This window comes from Camelus dromedarius, chromosome 21 (genome assembly GCF_036321535.1).
Source record: "Camelus dromedarius isolate mCamDro1 chromosome 21, mCamDro1.pat, whole genome shotgun sequence".
In the NCBI taxonomy this organism is placed as follows: Eukaryota; Metazoa; Chordata; class Mammalia; order Artiodactyla; family Camelidae; genus Camelus; species Camelus dromedarius.
Window position 1 is genome coordinate 12,765,904 of NC_087456.1, and position 23,155 is coordinate 12,789,058.

Consider the following 23,155-nt stretch of genomic DNA (forward strand, 5'->3'; position numbering starts at 1 on the left):
AGTCTTGTCTTCTATCAACGCCCGTGAAACAGGTGAACTTGACACTAAGTGTTTTGCCCTTTTTTTTTTGTCTTTTGGTGATTGCCTTTTTGAGAAGCAAAAAGTTAGTTTTGCATCCGGCTTTTTTTACATACCCTCAAACTTGAAGGATACTGTGCCCTGGCTCAGTCTAGCCGAGGTAGGATTTTAGGCCAGGTGACTGATTCATATCCCTTCCAGTATTAAAATGCTTTGGCTTATGAATCTCAGTTTTCTATGGAGGCAAAGGGGAACCAAATAAAAGGTGAATATTTCACTGATGTAAAAACAAATGTCAATAAACAGCTGGGTTCCATGCCAAGCAGTGCTCAGCTTGCCGTATGGAATAGGCTGTTAATAGGAATGGAATAGCAAGTAACCTGAACTGCAAAACAGGAACACAAGCCAGGTTAAAATTTGAAAACTAGCCTGCTATCCAAGCAGTGGTGACACAGAGGTGATAGTAGCCAAAAAGGATTTGGCCACAAGCTGAGTCTAGCAATGCCCAGTTTGGGGGTGGGCAGTGACATACAACGTGCTCTACAGGCACCTTATGTTACCTTCTCAAGTATGTACTTATTTAAATTATCAAAATCATAGCTCTAATCAGAGTACATTAATGTAATTAAGCAATAGAAGCAAGTGTTAATTTTGAGAAACTTTAATCTTCAACTTGGTTAGTGGAGTTGATCAACTTATTCCACTGATTTATAGAAACAATGTTAACTATTTAAATGTTTTAGATTAGTAAAGAGAAGATCGCTGTAAAGTGAACTTTTAGGTCATCTATTTTTGAAAGTATCTTTAATAACTCAAATTCTCTCCTCAAAACATCTAAGTCTAAATGATGGAATGAAGATGAAATATGTTTTACGTGATTCAGTATTTTCTTGGTGATCTAGTGAATAGTTTTCCTTGGCTTCTTTTATAATTAATATTTGTAAATAATTTAGACAGACATTGAAGTAGGATCAAAGAGATTGTTTTTTCTGTGTCTCTGGAGATGCACTTTATCCAAATATGGCATTATCTGAAAAATAAAAAATAAGAAGTATTTGTTATATAACTTATAATACATTTCATAGTTCCAAAATAACCATGAAGGTAGAGTGGACAAGTACTGTTTCACAGATACAGAAAGTAAGGTTTGCATATGATCCAGCAATCCCACTCCTGGGTATTTATCTGGAGGGAACTCTTAATTCAAAAAGATACATGCACCCCAGTGTTCATAACAGCACTATATACAATAGCCAAAACATGGAAGCAACTTAAATGTCCATCGACAGATGACTGGATGAAGAAGCTGTGGTATATTTATACAATGGAATACTACTTAGCCATAAAAAGAATAAAATAATGCCATTTGCAGCAACATGGATGGATCATTCTAAGTGAAGTAAGGCAGAAAGATAAAGAAAAATACTGTATGATATCACTCATATGTGGAATCTGAAAAAAAAAGGACACTATAAACTCATCTACAAAACAGAAACAGACTCGCAAACATAGTAAACAATCTTATGATTACCAGAGAAAGGGGGTGGGAAGGGATAAATTTGAGAATCTGAGATTTTCAAATGTTAGCCACAATATAAAAATAGACTTTTAAAAAAGTTTCTTTAGTATAGCACAGGGAACTATGTTCAATATCTTGTAATAACCTTTAATGAAATGAATATATGTGTGTATATGCATGACTGGGACATTGTGCTGTATACCAGAAATTGACACATTATAACTGACTACAATTAAAAAAACTAAAAAAGTAAAGTTTAGAGACACTAAACGACTAAAAGCATCAGACTACTCAGTGGCAGAAGCAGAACTTGAACCCGAGTTCAGTGGATTGAATGTTTGTGTTCCCCTCCAAATTCTTATGCTGAAACCTAATCCCAATGTGATGGTATTTGGAGGTGGGGCCTCTGGGAGGGAATTAAGTCATGAGAGTGGAGTCCTCATGAATGGGATTATAAATGCCCTTGTAGGAAGGAAGAGGCCAGAAAGCCAGCTAGCTATTTCTGCCATGTGAGAACACAGCAAGAAAACCAGGAAAAGGGCACCCCAAGAACCCAACCATGCTGGCACCCTGATCTCAGATTTCCAGCCTCCAGACCTGTGAGAAATAAATGTTTGTTGTTTAAGCCACACAATTGATGGATATCTTGTTATGGCGGCCTAAGCTGACTAAGACACCGAGTCTTCTGCTTTTAAGGCTAGTATGTTTAAGTAACACTGTCCCTCTTTTGGCCTCACGCCTCCAAGTGGAAGACTGAAGAGAGAGCTTGGAGATATCTAGCTAAGAAAACTCCTTCCCAGGTCTTCATATCATTATGGATAGAAGGAAAGAGGTGTCCCCAGAATTCCAAGTTTTCTCAGTAAAATCCCCAGCCTCCCTCACCCTTAGCACTCATGGTCTTGCCGCCACTTGAGACCATTAGGACTGATTTCATTCTGTCCCTTATCCCTGTTGACACTGGCTACCTCAAAGAGTCTGGGAGTTCTGGGTCATGTCACATGCCCTGGAGAGTAATCTTCATATAGCTCAAAGGGCTGCCATACATCCCCCACCCAGGACTTCCTACCGGCCCCCATCGTGCTGCTTTGTGTTTCCCCATGGCATTTACCTACCTACTGCTATTTGCCACCACCCACTAAAATACCCTGAGATTAATGAGGCAGGGATTGTATTCATTGTTGTATTGCCAAGCACAGAGAACAGCTCCTGGCAGAAAGCAGACACTCATAAATATTTGTTGAATGGATTAATAATTAAACAAGGAATGAATGAAATATGCTTCTTCCTCTAATACAGGTGTGTACAAAGGAAAAGAGTAAAGTGCCTTCTAATTTTTATTGTCTATGGCCAACAAAGTACACCTTCTTCTTATCCTCTTCAATTTCTAAAGATTATTCTACAGCAGCAACTAAGGTGCCATGGGAAACTAGGTTTGTGAGCCATCACCCAAGGACATGGTACCAAGAGGAATGAGGTAAGGTCCACCATTATTTCTGCAAAAATATATTCCATGTCCTAAGTTTTATTCAGCCAGAAAAAAAAAAAATTTCCTGAGTGTCAGACACTATTCTAGGAACTGAAGAAAAAACAGTGAAAAAAATAGATACTCTCTCTGCTTTCAAGGTTAGCAATATGGAGTGACAAATACTCTGGAGGAAAAAAAACCTGGGTATGGTGTTATGGGTGCTGGGAAGTTCTTTTTATATAGAGTGGTTTCTGATTAATTGACTTTTGAATGAAGATCTGAATAAAGCAAGGGAAAGAGAGTTAGTTCCAGGTACAGGGAACAACATATGCTAAGTCCCTGAAGTGGGAACCGGAATGGTATGTCCTAGGAACAGAAAGAAAAGCCATGATGGCTAGTGAAATGAGGCCAGGGAGAGTAGAGGAAATGAGGCTGAAAAGAAGAGCAGGGACTTGTTCATGGAGAGCCTGTAAACACAGGGTAAGGAGTGTGGATTTTATCCTAAGTGTGATTGAAACCATAGGCCAGTTTTGAGCAGTAAATGATGTATCTAATGTATGTTTTAAAAAGATCACTTGGCTGTTGTATGAAGAAGTAAATGTGGGAGGTAGCAAGAGTGGAGGCTGGGGGACAGTTGGGAGGCCCCTGCTATACTTTGGGAGAAAGATGATCATGATTGTAGCAGTGGTCAGATTCAGGACTGATTGTGAAGGAGGAGTTGACAGGACTTCCTGACAGATTGAATGTGGGACCTGAAACAAAGAAGAGAGTCAAAGATACCCTTAGATCACTGGCCATTTCCTGAGATGAGGGGAGGGCAGGGATGAGTATGTGTGTTTGCGGGTGAAGGATAGGAATTCTTTTTTGGCAGTGGTAAATCTGATATAACAGTAAGTAGAGGTGGCAGTCTGATAGCTGTGCCCAGTACTCAGGAGAAAGGTCGGGGCCAAAAATAGAAATATCAGTGTCATCAGACTAGAGGTGTAATAGTATGTAACAGCCTTGTAACAGGTTAAAGACCTCCCATCTGTCTAGGTTGAGACCACCTGAAAACTAAGTGTAGATGATGAGAAGAGGGCCCAGTATTGAGCTTTGGTGTTCTTCAACATTCAGAGGATGGGAGAGGGCCACCTTATATAAAGAGGATGTTATTTTCTAGTTAATGATGTTTATCATTTGATTCAACACGAACTTGTCAAGGTTCTACTAGTGCATCAAGGTGTAGAGTTCATGTCCCACCTCCTTATTTTACAAATGAGGACTTTCTGTCTGTATCTATCTGCTGGCCTCCTGGGCTAGCGGTCGTCTCATCCATTCTCAGTCTACTGTGGCACACCCAAACTTTTGGTTTGGAGTAGGATATGTTCTCTTTTGGGGTAAGTTCACCTTTGGCTGCTTTTAAGCTGATTCCTCCAATATGGATTTGTTTTCCAGTAACAGAGCCAACATTCTTACCTCCATCTATCTCTCAATTAATATAAACTCAGATTAGGAACAGAAGGGTATTATTGTTGACCTTTCCAAAACTTCACAGTATTCAGAATAAAGCAGGCACCCCCCCCAAAAAAAATGTCAGCATCTTTCTCCATACCCAGGTACTTTCCACTTGTGGAAATAAAAAGAAAATAAGCCCCTAATAGCTTATTTATCCTTGATTAGAATTAAAGTTGAAACTGTAGAGTTTCAAGCAGAGATTAATTACAAAACCATGGGGAAAAAATTTAATAAACTTTTGAGAATACACAGTACTGGGTCATCAACAACTACCTACCATTTGTTTAGATAAGTGGTTCTCAAAATTCTTGGTCTCAGGATCCATTATACTCTTAAAAATTATTGAGGACTTTATTAAGCTTTTGTTCATGTTACCACATTAGAAATTTAAACTGAGAAAAAAATGTAAAACTCAAGAATACAAGTTCACATTCCATTAATGGTCAGAGTAATGATGTCACTGCACATTACATTGCTCCTGGAAGATTCTATTGTACTCCCATGAAAGCATGAGGATAAAACGGCAAATAATATCTCAGTATCATTATGAAAGTAGCTTTGTTCTTATGGACCCCTGAAATAGACTTCAATATCCAGTGGACCCAGGATCACCCACTGAGAATTGCTAATTGAGGCTAAAAAAGGAAGCATATATTTATGTACCAATTACCATAAAATTTAAATTAGGTGGGTACTTATTCTGTGTTTTGTCGTCATAAAGTTGAGATTCTGTTGGTCTGTTTTCTTAAAAGAAACAAAGAGCTTTTCTGCAATATTTAAAGGTTTATTTTTATGTTCCAGAATTGTTGGTTTATAGTCTTGATATCATGAATGTTGGCTATGGAAATTATAGTTGCTAGACTCTGTTTTGTAGAAAACCCTGTGTATTTATGTAAAGTGGTAAACTATGTTTGTCATAGGAGGTAGATTTTACCTTTCGCTAAAAACTTGTGAGAACTAACCTACAAGCTGTGGCTTAACTCATCTAATTCCAAGTAATTCAAGCCGAATAAAAGATTGTGCAGATCTGCTTAGAATTAGAAACACTAAAGGCATTCCTCCTTGTAAAAGAGTTACTTTTTCAGTAAAATAAACAAATGACTGTTACATACTAACTTTAAACACACTGGAGAAATCTCAGTTTTCCACACTATGCTGCATTGCCCTCTCTAGCCCACTCACTAAGAACACCGGGCAAGCGTAAAGTCACAGCCTCCTCATCGAAGAAGTTAAATCTCCTATATGGCAGTTCTGTTGTTTCTGATCTAACTTAATCATTTGTTGGTTGTATTCAATATAATTATTCTCCCCTTTTTTCCCCAAATAAATGAAAAAAATACGATCAGTTTCTTGTCTTAAGAAAGAAGTATTCACAATTAAGGTATTTATCAGTTTCTCTTCCTCCTCCTCCTGCAAAATAATACCACCACCACCACCACCGCCACCACCACTGCTGCCGCTACACCCCACCCCCACCCCCACCTCCCTCCACATTTTATTATTGTTCCTCAGCGCTTTTTGATATTTATTATCAAAGTCGTATCTACTGTATCTCAATTTTGCACGTGAAATTTCGCAGAGGCAACAGAAATTGATGAGATAGAGAGGCTCTGAAGTTTTTATATTCTATTATAATTATTTATAACAACTTTTTTTCAAGATGTAGTTCTCAGGCTATCAGCATCAGAATCAGATGCTGCTGAGAATGCAGATTCCAGGACCCAAACTAGAGCGTATTGAATGACCCAGCCTGGAGGTGGACCCTGGGATCCTGTAAGCCCAAGAAAATGAGAATCGCTGGTCTATGGTAGATTTTTCACCAACTAGTCTAATTTACCAATGAATTTAAAAAACTTCAGACAGATTGCCTTTCAGCAATACATATGAACCTCTTTCAACCTCAGAAATAACTCCTAACTTATAAATCCCTCCTGTTACCTGGGTGAGAATCCTACTGTAACATCTTACTTTTTAGTGGAAAGTGCCTTTTCTCCCTGTGAACAAGGAGACTCAGTTTGACCCAGGAGCTCCTGCCGCTGTCAGGAACAGGTTCTTTGATTTGGGCGTGGGGAAGGGACTTGTAGGCACCACTGAAATGCCTCTTTTGAACTCGCAGTAAGCTGATTTGGTTGCTTCTTTCCACCAAGCAGTTAGATTCACGCTTTTCATTTATCTTCTCCAGCAGATGTTGTTTGTCTGCTTTAAATTTTTCAATTAATTTACTGGTTCTGTTTACAGATGCCATTATGCTGACAAACTAATCATCAAGTGATTCTCGCTGTCCTGCAAACAAATGAAAAAAATACTGTCAGTCGCCTGCTTGACCTAGAAGCCAGTATTTGTAAGCAGGTATTTACCAGTGCCTCCAGTTACCTTTATCAGGTAACTACCTCACAATCAGGTATTTTCTCCTTCTGCAAAATATCACCACCACTGAGCACCCCAATCTTCATCCACTTTTTTTTATTGCTTTCTAAGGTCTTAATATTTCTTCAAGGGAAAAAAAATTCAAAAAGAGGGGATATTATAAGAAAATACATACTAGTTTTGAAAGTAATACTATGCATTGATTCTTGCTTTTAGGAATTTTTACTGCTTCTTCTGTTTATAAAAATATGTATGCATCGTAGGAAATTAAGAAAATATAGAAAAGTATAAGGTAAAAAACTAAAATCACTTGTGATCCAGAGACAACCCAGTTAACATTTTGGATGCTTTCCCAATAAATATCCAAAGGTAATTCATTATAAAAAGTGCAAAAAAAAAAAAAAAAAAAGACATCAAACTGGGTATGATAAAACATACATTTTAAAATATATGAGTGTTATTAACTATTCAGGAAATTTTGCTTGTCAGAGATATAAGTTTGTATTTCTAGGCATTTGAAGTACTTAAAAATCAGATATGCTGCAAAGGGAATGTAAAATATTTAAAGGACTTGTATTAACTACGTTTTTAAATGGGCTGATTAGAGGTGTTTAGTCTCAACTTAGGTGAACTGAACATTAATTTCAGAAAAAATAAGGGTGATCATTCCTTATATAATAATAATTTGATTTATAAATAGAATTCAAGGCTCATGTTGAAATCAAAAGTTGGCAGAAAGGTTTTTAATGTTTTAATTTTAGAAAATCAGTATTAACTTGAAATCTAAGTCACTATAAACATTCCTTTCAACACACAGAGGCTACTCTCAGATATTAAAAAACAACCTCACATTAACATTTTATACAAATGAACAGAACTTCCATTTACATGACTGTGATGGACTAGGTTACTCAGACAAACCATCTGGTGAAAATATTTTAAATGCTGGGGGAAAATTTTTTTTTAATTTGTTAATAACGAAATGACAAGAGAATAAGAAATGATCAGGCCTCAGATGAAGGGAAAGCAAGAACAAGGACCCAGTGAGGTAGACAGAACCTGTGCTTGCCCTGAGGACATTTTCTGATCCCAGAGGGTTAGAGAAGTAGCTTTGCTAACCTCTAGAACAAGGGACACAAAAATCAAAGCCCAAAGTGTACACACAATGGACAGTCTAAAGTAGACCTTGTCCACATTAGGTTGGGAACCAAAGGGTTACCCCCTCAGGGTAAGAGTGAACCAGAAATAAATTCACACTTGTCATCAACTCACAGGGAGAGTGTTGCCTTATTACTAACCACAGCTTTGGGGTGGAGGAGGGTCGAAATCCCTCCATGAAAAGCTATAAGCACTAGTTCATTCTTGTATACATTTTCAGCCCAAATTCATAACCAGCGTGGTTACAGGAAATGGCAAGTTGAGAAACAAGAGTGGTTGGTATAAGAAACAACAAGCTCAGAATTTAGCTGGAGGGGTTCTGGGCTGGGAAGACATCCAAGTACTTGACAAAAACAAACTCAAATAATTTCTGCAAGAACTTCATCCTAGGCCTCTGGAAACCCCCAACACTACTTTTTCAAAGGTGACAAACAGCCAAGAATAATCAGTCTAACACACAAGTAAATAAGGCATCATGAAGTGAGAACAGCAAAAACAAGCCCATGAAATCTACATACATTAGAAGCACCAGGCAGATTATACAACAATTACACATATTTTAAAGAAATATTAAACAGGTTTGCAACTGTCTTTGGGAAGCAAGAAACCAAAAAAGAATTTATAGAGATGAAAAAAAATTATGAAATAATTTTAAATTCAGTGTATGGGTTTAGCAGCAGACGTGGATTCAGATGAAGAGAGAATTAGAGGACTAGAGATAGATCGGAAGTAATTATCCTAAATGCAGCACAGGACAAAAAGAAACTATGAAAAAGTTAAATATGTGGAGGACACAGTGAGAGGTCAAACCTATGTGGAATGGGACGTGAAGAGGACAAGAATGAGACTGACACAAGATTTACATAGTTGAGAAATATCCAGAACTGATGGATGATACCAGTCCACAGACTCAAGAAGCTCAAAAAAGGGGGGGGAAAATCAGAATTAAAAAAAAACAACCCACACTTAGATTACAGTGAGATTTGAAAAAAATAAAAAACTAAAAGAAAATCTTTAAAGCCAACAGAGAATAAAAGTAGGGGCAGTTGGACTAACAGCTGACTCCTCATCAAGTGACAACAGAAGCTGTAGACAAAGAAATTGTATTTTCAATGTACTATATGAAGAAGTTATATGAATGCTAAGTTAGTACATAAAAAGATGCTCAGCAGTTATCCCTAATTATCAATCATTAGGGATCAATCAATACTACAATTAGATACTACTACAAACCACTAGAATGGCTAAAATTAAAAAGATTGACCAAATCAAGTGTCGGTGAAGATGTGGAGGAACTGAAACTCTCATACTCTGCTAGGGAGAGTGTAAAATGGTACAACCACTTTGGAAAACAGTTTGGCAGCTTCTTAAAAAGCTAGACATACAAACATTCAAAATTTGAAGTACAGTTTCAACTGAGTACATATTGCTTTTGCACCATCATAAAGTCAAAAAATCATACAACAAACCGTTGTTAAGTCAGGGACCATCTGTACTTTAAACATGTGCAATTTACTGTGTGTCAATTATATTTCAGTAAAGCTGTTAAATAAAATTGGGATTAGCATCTAGCACATTGCATGCTACATATCAGGTGGTTAATAAATACTTGCTGAATGAATGAAAAGTATTTTACTTATCAGACAATTTCTTTTCACTTAATATTAACATTGTGAGACTTTTTCATGCCATTATATGTGTCATTAGTAATAAAAAATGTAATATTTGATGACAGTAGTCTATCATACCGACTTACAATAATTTCTTGTTAGACTTTGAGGTTGTTTACACTTTGAACACTTTGAAGTGACAAAAAATCACACACGTTGTTTTAGGAAACCCACCAGAGTCATCAGTTTTCCATTCCTAAATACACAAAAGGAGAAGAGGTATATTTTCAAAGTTTCCTGGGCTAACCAACAAATCTTATGAAGAGGAAGTTACTTGAAGAAAATAATTGCCCTGCACAGACGGAAATGCTTTAAGGGAGAATGGAATTCCTGACTTTTTTTCTCCTCCCTCTGCCCAGAGCCAAGAGAAAGACTAGGAGCTCCTGAATGATTCTTAAGAACTGTCTCAGGCCTTTATTGCCACAATAATGATGTAAAACTCAGCAGCATGCAAAAATAAACATTTATTCTCATGCTCAATAGTGGATTGATGGGCTTCAGGCTTGAGAATCTGGGTGGGACTGACTCCTAGCTGAGGGCTGAGTTGAGGACTAATGTTAAGACGTTAGGACTAAGAGAAACAAAAAAAACCTATTTTTCTCTAATCCATTATCACAGACAGGATCTAATTCTCCTATGCTTATTTTATTCCTGGGAATTTTAAGAGCATAAAATAAACTCTTTAAGATAAAGGATATGAGAAGAAAACAAAGTTTTTTACTGAGCTGCAATTTAATTTTTCCATCTCTGGCATATACAGCCTTTCTGTTTTAGCTTTCTCTTTCCTGTCTCCCTTGTGATACAGTAAAAATGGATGTGGGGTGAGAGGAGGGCCGTGTCCCAGATCTCGGTTGAGTCATTGGGATGTGCCATGCCAAGTGTGGGTCCTGGGCTTCCTGCAGGAAAGAATTCAAGAGCAAGCCACACTTGAGGAAAAGTATATTTATTTAAAGAGATACATACTGCATAGAGTGTAGGCTGTTTCAGAAAAAGAGAGAAAGGCCACGAGGTGTGGGGGTTGGGTGCTCAGGTTAAAGTAAAAGTAGATACACACTCCACAGACAAATTGTGGGCCATTTCTGAAGATAAGGGAGCAAAAAGAGCTGTGAGGGGCAGTGTTGCCGGTTTTAATGGCCTCATTGGCTTCAGTGCTAATAAGTGGGAGGACCATTCTAACTACCCTGGGGAAGGGGCTGGGATTCCCAGGAATTTGGCCATTGCCCACTCTTTGACCTTTTATGGTTAGCCTTGGAACTGTCATGGTGCCTGTGGGCATGTTATTGATCATGCTAATATATTACAATGAGCTTATAATGAAGCTCAAGGTCTATTAGAAGTCAAATCTTCCACCATCTTGAGCCTCAAGGCCAAATGGGAGTTGAATCTTCTGTCATTTCAGTATTAATTGCTGTGTCATTCCTTGAATGGCTGTGCCCTGTCCCCTTCCCTCCTATCTCACTTGGAAAATCCTTGACTTTAGACGTCATATCTTTTACATTAACTTTTGGAGTTTCAGTTCTGTGTAATATAGGCGCCCAATAAAAAGCAGTTGAGAAACTGGCCTCCTTAAAGGTATAAATCCAATAATATTTGCTCACATATATAAAAGATAATGTACAACTCACCAGGAAATGATCCCTTGGTTTTCAAGTGATTTAAGTAAACAGTTCTTTAGGCAAGACGTCAATTGCAGAAATGAAAAGAGAAAAGAGAAGACATCTTTTCAACATTGGACTAGCAAGTTTAAATTGAAAGAAAGCAAAATATTTTACACACTCAATTAACACTAAATAATTAAATTGGCCTTAATCTTGCTAACTATTCCAATCACCAATTAATTATCCAGTGTAGTGAAAACAAGAAAATATGGGTGAACTAAATCTACAAATAGTTCCAATACCTTATTTTTGTCATTAATTTCAATTTGCTTTTGCTAGAGATACTAACTTGTCAGAAATTAAAGTTTTTAAAGTTCTGTCTCCTTCAATACTTTTACTGTTTATCTTCTCTAGAGGATGTACAATTGGAAAACAAATGGGGACATGACTAAAGGAACGAAAAAAGAAAAGATAATTGCCTCTTATGTACTTTTGAGCTAATTTATATTTTGTTAAAAGCCCATTTGTATAGATTTACTGCAAGCGAAATGTAGATGTCTTGGTTAAAAATTCACTAAGAAGATCACAGAATTCAAACTCTTACTACAGATTATGTGAAAACTGGAGCCAACTAAAATTAGACAGAGCAATAATCTAGTGGTAAAAGCATGGAATTTGGAGTCAAAAAGACTTGATTCCTATTCAAGCTATGCTAACTGGATGACCTTGGTAAATAATACCCAAATCACAGAGAGTCATAAGGATTCAGTGAGCTAATATGTTATCGAGAACTTAATACAATCAAACCTCAACAAATATTAATTAGTCACTGTAAAAAAAAGATTTATTTAAGTGCATAAATATATAGTATTTTTGTCCCCCTAGTTATTAAATCTGTTTACTTGGCATGTAATCAGGATAAGCTTCATAATTTGTGGGGCCCAGTGAAAAATGAAATGGCAGGACCCCTTGCTGAAAAATCATTGAGAATTTCACAATGGTGACAGCAGAGTATTAAACTAAGTGGGGCAGGATGGTGCTTGTGTGTTGTAAAGGTCACATGCCTGTAAAACTGGCTGTACATGTGACATAGGAACAGGTTGATTCCTGTGGTTAATTCATCATAAAAATTCAGTTTTACAGTCTCTTGAACGGAGATAAGTAATGTTCCGAATCTATGGCTTTTTAAAGGGCTTTGAAAATATTAAGCACATATATACAACAGATTCTCATTAGTCATGGATTTTGTATTGGCAAATTCACCTAGTCACCAAAATGTACTTGTTATCCCATAATCAGTACTGTGGTACTTTCACTGTCATTCCTAAAACATGCACAGATTAGTGGAAAATCTGAGTCTCCCTGAGATGCATGTCCCCAGCTGAGGTAGAACAAGGCAGCTGTCTACCTTTTGCTTTCAGCTCTTGGACCACAAACGTGTCCTTTTTCTGGTCTTTTTAGCATCTTTTTTTTTTTTTTTTTCATTTTGGTGCTTTTTTTTAATGGCTTTGGGCTTGTTTTGTTTTGTTTTTCAGGGGGGACGTATTTAGGTTTATTTATTTATTATTATTTTTTAATTCAACTGGAGGTACGGGGGATCAAACCCATGACCTTGTGCATGCTAAGCACACACTCTAGCACTGAGCTATACCCTTCCTCCATTTTGGTGCTTTTTGTTGACTTCGCTGTTAGAATGCCCCCCTACATAGTGCTGAATTGCTGTGCTGTGTTCGTAGGCAGTAAGAAGGCTGTGATGTGCCAAGCGTGTGTTAGATAAGCCTTGCTCAGGGCTGAGTTATAGTGCTGTCGGCTGTGAGCTCGATGTTACTGAATCAATGATGTGTGTTACATATGTGTCTTTAAACAGAAACACAGATAAAACAAGGTTATATATTGAATGACAAAAATGTGACCAGAGGCTCGCAAGAATCTAATCCTGTATTTCCCCCTAAGGGCAATAGCTCAGTATTTGTTAATCCAGTTTTCGGTGCCACTTTATATAACATAACTACTGAAATGACAAGACTCAAATGTGTGTGTGTGTATATACATATATATAGATTTTGGTAATAATTCAGTTCAGTAATAATATATATTACTATTTCTACAGGTATATTAGAATAAATTACCTTTAGAATACAGCAACCCAAAGCCTATTTGAAGTCCACTGGTGTGGATCAGCCTACTGAGACGTTACCCCAGCGATGGAATATTCTGATCTGTGCCATTCCAACTTTGTTCTATTCATAGAATCCTGGTTAAGAGGAGTTTTGGATCAGAGAGATCATTTAGTTATCAGCCATGTGTCCTTGACTCTCTCTCTTTTTTTTTTTTTTTTGGTGGGGGGAGGTATTTAGGTTTATTTATTTATTATGGGAATTGAACCCAGGACCTCATGCATGCTAGGCATGCACTCTACCGCTGAGCTATACCCTGCGCCCCAGCCCAGTGAAGCCTTTATGCAGTGCCTTACACTTGGCTTCTTTGATCATTTTCATTAGATTCTCTTTCAGAATGTAGTCAAAATTTAATATAACCATTTCAGGTTGGGTGGCTCATAAGGCAGCTGTTCTTGCAGCCATATCAGCCAAATTATTTCCATTGGTTTTATCTGAATTTAATTTTGAATGCTCAGGCACCTTAACAATGGCAACAACAGATGGAAGTTGGATTATCCCAATTTCTGTTCTTAATCTGGTTTCCTGCCTAAAGTCAAGAATCTTCTTTGTTTCCAAAGTGCAAAAGTCAGGGACTACCACAAAGTAACTATCTGTTTAGATGTTTGCATGTTTACCTTCTGCTCGGATGCAAGTTCTAAAGAAAACCTGGACTTCTGTGTGCTGGGCTAAAGTAGCAGTTGGCAGCCGAGCTATCTCAGTAACTTCAAAGGAGGAAGTGATTGCATACTCGGCACAATATTTTCCTTTGCCATTTTTCAAATAAGAACTATCAGTAAACTGTGAAATTTCAGCATTAGCACTAAGGATTTCTTGTAAGTCAGCTTTAGGGATTAATAACTGATCAGTCAGGGTCAGATAGTCATGAGGAGTTTCATCAGTAGGTAAAGGGAGAAGGCTTACAGGGTTAAGGCTGTTGCAGCAGGAAAGGGTTGTGTGAGGAGAAGACAGGAACAATACTGCAAGTGAATTAAGACAGCTTACAGAAAGGCGTTGAGCGTGATGAAAATTGAACAAGCTTTCTACTGCATGGGGAACAGATGACGAGTGGAGAACTCATAAGTATTTCCTCAGTTGATTTTGTAAGAGCTGCTGCTGCTGCTGAAATAGCTCTCTTGCATGGAGGAAGGCCTCTGGCCACAGGGTCTAATTGTTGATAGCATTAGCCAAAGGGTCAGTGTTGATCTCTGTGCCTTGAGTGAGCACTCCTAAGGCATTATTCCTCCCTTTTGTAAACAAACAGGGAAAAATGGAAGCTGGTAATGAGGACATCCTAAAGCAGGTGATCTGAGAAGTCTGCTTTTCAGGTCCTGGAAAGACTGAAAGGTGTTTTCTTCCCACTCTAAGGGATCTGATTGTTCAGCTTTGAGCAATGTATAAAGAGAGTGGGCAGTTTAGGAAAAATTCGGTATCTAGTTCTCACAGTGCCTAGCCAGCCCCCCAAATCCTTGAAGTTATCTTTTGGTCTGTGGCTATCAAAAATTTAATACATTTTATCCTATCAGGATCTAAAAGGCATCCTTGATCTGAGATCATGTGTTCTAGATATCTGACTTGCATTTGGAACAAGTCGCAATTGCTCTTTAGAGACTTAATGAATTTTAGTTGCTAACAGTTTGAGGAGACAGATGCTATCTTGCCCACTTGCTTCCTTAGAAGAGGAACACAGAAAAAGCTCATCAACATACTGTAATAGGGTAGACCCTTGTGGAAAAAATGACGTCTGCTAAATCTGCTTTTAAGATCTATGAAAAGTAGGAAGGACTTTCAGTATAGCCAGGTGTATTGTTGTCCTTCCCATGTGAAAGCAAATAAAACTTGACTTTCAGGATCCTCTGGGATGCTGAAAAAGGCACTATAGAGCTCTATTACAGTGAAAATTTTACCCTCTGTAGGTATTGCCATTAAAAGGGTATAAGGGTTAGGGATGACAAGATGAAGCAGGATAATAATGTTACTAATAGCCCTCAAATCTTGGACAAATTTCCATCCTCTTCCTCAGGGCTTCCTAATAGGGAGACTGGGTGTAGTACAGGGACTGGTACAAGGGACTATGAGGCCTTGTGGCTTACATTCCTCTATGATTGGTTTAATTCCTGCTAAGGCCTCAGAATTTAAAGGATACTATTTAATGCTTGGAAGAGGCTTATCAGGGTCAATTTGAATTTGCATTGGGGGAGCTAAATGAATCCACTTAATATTGGCTGTGAATTTTGCCCTTAATTTTTCAGGGACTTCTTCGAGGAATTTTAAGTTTATATTATCTTCCAAGCTTGTCTTAAGGGCAAAAACCGCTAGTAGGGTTGAGGAGCTTGGAATGCCATTAGTTGTTGAGGGGATTGAATCAGTCTCAAGGATAATGTCCCCTTTTTGAGAAAAAGAGATGACAGCATGATGTTTCTCTTAAAAGTCTCATTCTAGGAAGTTGACAGGAGCAGAACTGACCAATAGGAAGGAATAGTTGTCCTGGAGGAAGCCCGATTGGAAAGGGAAAGGAAGGGCTTATAAACTCTAGAGGGGTTATTAGATATTCTCACCATTTGAATTTCCTCAGTGCTCTGAGGAAGTGGTTGTTTGAGGTTGGTGGAGTTGAGCACAGATGTGTGCTCTCCAACTCCAGTGTCAGTTGTGACAGGAATGACCTCATTTCCAATCATAAGGGAAGTGTCCCCAGAAGATTAAGGGGAAGGATTGGAAAAACCCCTTGTTCGTCCTTAGAACAGGCTCAGTCCATAAGAGGAGCTAAAGGCTTAACATGGGAGGATTGCTTAAAGTGTTTTAGACTAAGGCAATGCTTTTTTCCAATGACCAGGTTTCTTACAAAAATGGCAGACATTTTTAGAGGCTTTAATTTAGTTTGTTGAAGCCTCTGGAAGGAGTATGACAGCTTTTGAAGCTGTAAATTCACTTTAGTGGCCTTTTGCTTATTTGAATTTTGAATTGTCTGGGCCAATTGGTTTGCCAGATTAACCAAATCAGGAGTTGCCATAATTTCCCAGTCAAATTAGGCTTGCTTTACTAGAATTGTGAGATTGTCGTCTGGGCCACTTACGAACATGGAGTGGAAGGCCACCTTTGTTGACTCTGCTTCTAAAGGGTGTCCAGAGTTTTCCTTAAAAACAATTTCAAGTTGGCTGTAATAGTCATACACAGGTTCATCAGTCCTTTGAGTGCATTCTTGGATTTATTCCAATCAACAGGTTTTGGGAAGGCCTGGGGGATGGCTTCATATAAAGTTTTTGCCATTTCTTGAGCTTTGGATCCATCTATCAGCTGGCATAATCCATTGGAGATCCTCTAAAGGATGATTCCAGCCAGCTTTAGCCATACAATGTTGGGCCTGACCTTCTCCTAGGAGCAGCTGGACTAATTAATAAAGATCAGGAAAGACAGGCTCATAGATTTGAATGACAATGTTAAATGCCTCTGCAAAATGGGAAGGATCCTCAGTAACCTTGGGAAATTCTTTAGCTATAGCTAGCAATTCTGCTCAGTCCAAAATGTGTACATTACATTTAAAAGGGTGTCCTCATTGTTGGGTTTATATTTAAATGGATCAGTTTGAATTGGCTGAATGAAAGAGGCTGGGGCTGGGGGATCAAGGAGGGCCTCTGGGTCTTGGGGATAAAAAGAGAGTTCAGCAAAGGGAAGGGGAGAAGAAAGAGGGGTGGGGTGGAGGACAGACTTGAGGAGCTGGAGTGGGTGATAGAGAAGAGTTATGAGTCTTTTGTAATTAAGAAATCTTTTCATAAAGTCTAGAATTTGTGTCTTGGAGGGAAGCAATTTGGGGATCAAAGAATTGTAGTTTGGGGCATACAAATTTGGGTAGCAACCTAAACAGTGTCCTGCTGGGGAGTAAAAGTCCAGAGCTTTTAAAGGCAAAAAAAGGAGGTTTGTATTACAAAGAATTTTAGCTGTAATTGGAGGCAGAAACCAGTCGTGGCTAAACAGGTTTGAGTGCTAAGGCCATCAGTAAAGGGAGGCAAATGATGACAGGTTTCAGGTGTTCTTGCAGAGTCCTTGGAATATTCGTGGCTGGCCCAGTTCAGAAGTTCATGGTTCCATCCAGTGAGGATGTGTGTAAGGCCCACCTCCTTAATGGCCTCCTGACTCTATTTTAAAAATCCCTCAGCATCAGTGACTTCATTTTATTTCACATTTCACTGGAAATTCCAGGCTTCTTATCATGGTTTGATCTTTCTGATGACCAGCCTCCATCCGGGAGCCCACCAGGAGTCACCTCATTAGAACAAAAGATTATTATCACCCAGGAAACTCCAAGGGATTTATGAACTCTGTGTCTGTCAGGAACCAGGATCAAAAACCAAACATGAAAACAAAAGATGCTCCTAGTGCTCTTATCACTTAGGAAATTACAGGAAATTTAGGAGATCTGTTGGGGGGAAGTGGGAAAGTAGGGGGAATAGGGGAAGTGGGGGGGAGCAGAGACCTATATATATATTTTTTTCTATTTTCTCACAGCTATAAAACAGTTTCTTTGCAAACAGTATTTCACTGTTTCAGAAAATTCATTTTAGTCAAAAAGTTTGGACTTACTAAATTTGTAAGTAGTGCTTTACATGCTTTGTATGATTTGTTTTGTTAGCTTTTTAGCAATGGTGACTTGGTAGATGTAGCACTTGCCAATTTCATCATATAAACACCCCCATTATGGCCAATTTCAAGCTACCAATGTGATGTCAATGAAGCTGAGCTAGGAAGAGATACACTCAACTCTCCCAAGCTTGTGCACACTGGTTTCAGCACACCACTGCTTTAAGGCAGCCTTGTTAGGTGTTTGGAGAGCTTGAGAAAATCAGCTATTATATTTCAGAATGGCTAAGAGACTGTGAATAGATGTATTTAAATTTAAATAGCATTAAAATGTTAAATTATTTGACACGTGAGAGTTGTAAATTAATTGAATATTAATGAAGTAATAGATAATTTTACATCAAAATTTATGTTTGTAAATAAAAAAAATCTATAGATATCAAAATAACTAAATGGATATATTAAGCTTAAGGACTGTTAAAGTAAAAGATTTTAAATTACCAACTTTAATAAATTAAATATTGATTTTAACACAAGTAACCTTATTTTGTTTTATTTTTCTGAGCACAAAATCCCTCCTCAACATTAAAAAACAAACAAAATAAGCTCAAATGACCATGACTGGGGGTAAAGGGGCAGTCAGGGGTAAATGTGTGAATGATTCAGGAAAAACGAGTGTGGAGTAAGAGGAGGGCCATGATCCAGGTCTCGGTTGAGTCCCTGGGATGTGCTCCACCAAGTGTGGGTCCTTGGCTTCGTGCAGGAAAGAAATTTCACTGTACTGATGAACTCAACTGGCATCCTGGACCAAGAGGAAGCAAACAAAAACACACAGAAGGGAAAATCCTAGGATTCATTTTCTAGGAATGTAATATATACATACAAAGACATCACTTCAATGAGGGGAAAGTACACATGGGAGGATTCTGATTTCCAGCCACCTCCACCCCTCTATGCCCAACTTAAACCTTTCCACAGTGTAGAAAATCATGGCTTTGGCCACTCAGGTGAACAAACATGGTAATAATAGTGCCAACTGAAAACAAGGGTGCTAATATCTACCCCCACCCCCAATCATGAAACATGGATTTTACATCTAGTGGCCTCTTTCCGGTTTGTATCGTGCCCTCTTAGACTTCAGGAAACCTTTGCTCAGGAACAGCCACATCACTCCTAATAGAATGTTGGAACTTGGCTCCGGGTGTGGTTCAGATTTCATATAGCTGAACTGTTACTTATTCCAGTCTCTCTCAGGCTTCACATTCCACATCCACAATGTAGCTCAATCTCAGCTTGACTCCCAGCCAGGTGATGTTCTCAGCCCTGTCCTCTCTGGCAGAGATTAAGGTTCATGTTACATTATACATACAAACATACGATATAAAGTATGACTCGTGCCTAAACTGGTTAATAAGTATCTACCACTGAAGCTTCAAGAGAAAGGAGGCAAGGTTACCACAAAGAGATACTGTTGAGTTTTTGCCTTTCTGTACTCCATTTGTTACTTTATGGAACTTTGTTGAAATAGGTATACGACTTTCGTTAAGTCCTTTCATTGGAAATATCATATTTTCCTTTCATAAGTCATAGAAACTTAAAGTCAGAAGAAACCTTAGATCTCACACAGCTCAGTTTTCCATGGTGTTCAGGAATCCTATTCACACCATACTTAGTTCAACATAGATATCATCTAACTTGTCTAGATATATCAAATGGTGGTCCATTCAACTTTTGGCCACTTCCGATGATAAGAAATATTCCTCTTGTTAGGTCAAGGGTAATTAGTATATACCATTGTGTGTCTATACAAAGGGCAGCCCCTTTAGGGACATCCTTAGAGCACCCTCCAAGGAGGGGCTCTACCACAGTAAATTTTAGATCGTAAGTCTAAAAGAACTTGGAGTATCTCCAGGACAATCCAAGCAGATTTAAATAGACTAGATGGGATCAAATCTAAGATAATACGAGAGTGAGATATGACTTTGAGGAGACAGGAGTTGATAATAATGGCTATGAATAGCGTTTTACTGAGTATTACTATGTATCAGAGGTCAGGCACCATTTAAGTACTTTATGTTTATTAGCCATTTATTTCTTTTTTTTTAATTTTTAATTAAAAAAATTTTTTAGGAGGAGAGGTAATTAGGTTTATTTATTTAATTAACGAAGATACTGGGGATTGAACCCTGGACCTCGTGCATGCAAAGCGTGCACCGTTCCACTGAGCTATATACCCTCTCCTACTAGCCACTTATTTCTTTGTAACAGTCTCATGAAGAATATTGTCCTCATTTTCCAGTTGTCTATTTTCCAGGCACAGGGTAACTAGTCCAAAGTCATGCAACTAGTAAATCAAAGAGCTAGGATTTGAATCCAGGCCATTTGGCTCTGGAGCCTGGATCCTTAACCACCAGGGTAGACTATCTTAGTAACTGTAAGAATGCCTAAGCCATGAGCCAGGTGTTATTCACTTATTTAATTCTCATAATAACAGTCTTATGAGGCATTACAGAGCAGCTAAGTAACTTGCCCAAGTTTGCACAGCTAGTGAGTACTGAAGTTGGAATTCAATTCTACATAGCCTGGCTCTAGATCTGATACTCTTCTCCACTACTTTAGATCCTCCTGGTGATACGCTCCATGTAGATGATGAGTGTCAGATACAGAGCTTTGTTAAGTGCAGGGAAGGCAAATGACAAAGTGAGCAAGAATAAGGTAGGTAAAGCTGGTAAATTAGATGCTAACTGGTATCCAGGACACCCAGAGGACTCCCAACCCCAATCCTTCTTGCTAAGGACACAGAGAAGACAAATGATCTCGAAACAGAAGGAGCCTAAACAATCAGAAAGAATGGCCTCCCTGCAGAAGTACATTCAGGAAGCTGCTCCTGTGCAGAAAGGAAAGTTATCTTCCCAATCTGGCAGAAGACTATCTCCAACCTTCACTGGATAATGGGGAAATGAGGCTTAATATAGTTTGCCAGTTTTTGGTTTCTGGAAGCGGGTGAGAAGTTTGCAGATACCTGAATGTTTACTATGAACATGTGAGTTGGAGGTACTACTGGGGCAAGTAAAGAAAAGTCCATTTAAATTCTACCCATTGTGATCATTTTCTAATGTATAGAAATATTGGACCACTATGTTGTGCACCTGGACAAATATAGTGTTGTAGGTCAATTATACTTCAAAAACAAAAAAAAAGAATCAAAAATAAAATAAAATTCTACCCAATGGATTCTCTTTCTTCCTTCCTTTTTTTTTTTTTTTTTTTTTTTTCCTTTTTGGAACACAGCTGCACCCTTTCATTTACATATTCTGTATGTCTGCTTTGGCCCTATGTTGAAGTTGAACAGTTGTGACTGAAACCATAAGACCTGCAAAGCCTAAATTATTTACTGTCTGGTCCTTTACAGAAAAAAGTTTGCTAACCCCTGAACTAGAATTAGTCATGAAGAATATTAACCTCACAGTGTAAAGTAAGCACAATTAATTGGATTCCCTTTCTGAACAGCTTTCTTTGTGAGCTATATAGGTTTCATGGTACATGAAGGTATAAATAAATGCCCCAAAATATTGAATAATAAGTTGTGCTGAATATCATGCAGTGCAAGTTCATTTTTCAGAAATCCATAAAAGAAACTTCTTAACCAAAACTGAAGTCCTTTGGATTCCACACTTAGTCATTTGTTTGTTCAGAGAACATTACTCAGCTATCTAAAATATTTAAATCAATGTTAGAAAGTCATATTTGCAGAGAAAATGTATAAGTTTTTTTTAAAAAGAAATGGTTTCACTTACAAAGTAAATAATTATTAAAAATATTCAATGCTTGTTAGTTGCAGCCATTCAGTAAATATTTATTGAATACCTACTGCTAGATACTGTTTCGGGTTCTCAGAATATAGCAACAGCAGCAAAGTAACAAAACTTTCAGCCCTGCCTTCATGGAACATATTTTAGTGAGGAAGGAGAAAATAAGCAGAAAAAAATAAGTAAAATATAAGACATTTTAGACAGCGCTAAGCATTAAGAAGAAGAATTAAGCAAGGAAGGGATGTGCAATTTATATAGGATGACCAAGGAAAACATTAAAATGCACACGTTCCTTAAAGTTCAGGATTATGTAACATTTCACCTATACTGAGAGGGATCTGACATACATTTTATGTACTACCAAAATAACAATGTTAAGAGGCAATAAAAAGAAAGTGTACCAGGTTTAGAGTTCCAAACAGCAGTACTTTTTAAGATTAAATTCATTGTGAGATACCTCTAGTTTCAATTTCATTTTAACAATGTTTGCAGCCTTTTTCCCCCCTCGTTCAAAATTAGTTTCCCAAGAAGTAGCCGGACTGATTTTCCTCTAGTCCAGGAAGACTCATAAGACTATGTGTGCTCTTGAGAAGATGGACTATGTCTGATGTTTTATTTTTCATTCCCCAGAGTCCATGACAGTGTCTGTTACCTTTCAAACCAAGTTTGGTGCCTGGAACCCACTGAATAAGTGTGTGCAGTAAATACTAACTACAAGTGCTGGCCCAAGGGGGGAATGTTGAAGGACAGAGCCTGCTCACACATGTCTCACTCGCCTCAGACGTCAGCGGGGTGGGGGTGAGGAGATTCCAATTTCGTAAGGTTTCTGAAGAAATCTCTTTGTTTGGATCAGAACGCTTTCTGATGTTTTCCCTCTGCCGAGATAGCACTCATTTACGAAACGTGGTCCTGTCTGCTCTAAAGGCAGGGTCCGATGCTGACGGACGGCTGCTCTGGGCCAAGAGGCCGAATTCGTTCTCAGCCAGTGTTGGACGCAGCCCAAGGGGAGCCCCTCTAGGTGGAGACGCTGATGTCTGCCTCTTTGTCTCCCAGCTGTTTTTCCCACCCCCTCGCTCCCAGTCCCGAGTTGCCCAATCCGCCGGTTGCTTCCCACCCGCCAACCGCAGGGCGGAAGGCTTCGGGTTTTCGCAGCCATTCAAGAGGAAAACGCCGAGCCTCGCACACCGGCTGGCCTTCCTCTTCTGCCTCCCGGCGAACTCGCTCCCGCCCCGCCCTTCACGGAAGCTCCCCGAAGCCCGCTGATTGGCCTGCGGGCCGTCACCGCGCAGTGACGCTGCGCTCTCCAGCCGGGCCTCGGGCTGG

The 23,155-nt window shown here is 38.6% G+C and overlaps 1 protein-coding gene across 1 annotated transcript; it reads right to left on the reverse strand.

Moving 5' to 3' along the window:
• Positions 1–811: 811 nt before the first annotated feature.
• Positions 812–13,476, reverse strand: SPATA45 (spermatogenesis associated 45). The gene is made up of 3 exons (XM_031438898.2): positions 13,419–13,476; positions 6,465–6,779; positions 812–1,048 (listed from the first exon to the last, which is right to left on the reverse strand). The coding sequence occupies exons 2-3, from the start codon at positions 6,739–6,741 to the stop codon at positions 1,029–1,031; spliced, it is 297 nt and encodes a 98-aa protein (XP_031294758.1). The 5' UTR covers positions 6,742–6,779; positions 13,419–13,476; the 3' UTR covers positions 812–1,028.
• Between the last annotated feature and the right edge of the window lie 9,679 nt (positions 13,477–23,155).

Excerpts from the sequence above, each read along its gene's own strand:
- SPATA45 (XM_031438898.2), bottom strand. The coding sequence starts at position 6,741 with ATGGCATCTGTAAACAGAACCAGTAAATTAATTGAAAAATTTAAAGCA. Across the intron at positions 1,049-6,464 it reads AAGGCACTTTCCACTAAAAA|ATAATGCCATATTTGGATAA; the intron begins GTAAGATGTTAC and ends TTTATTTTTCAG.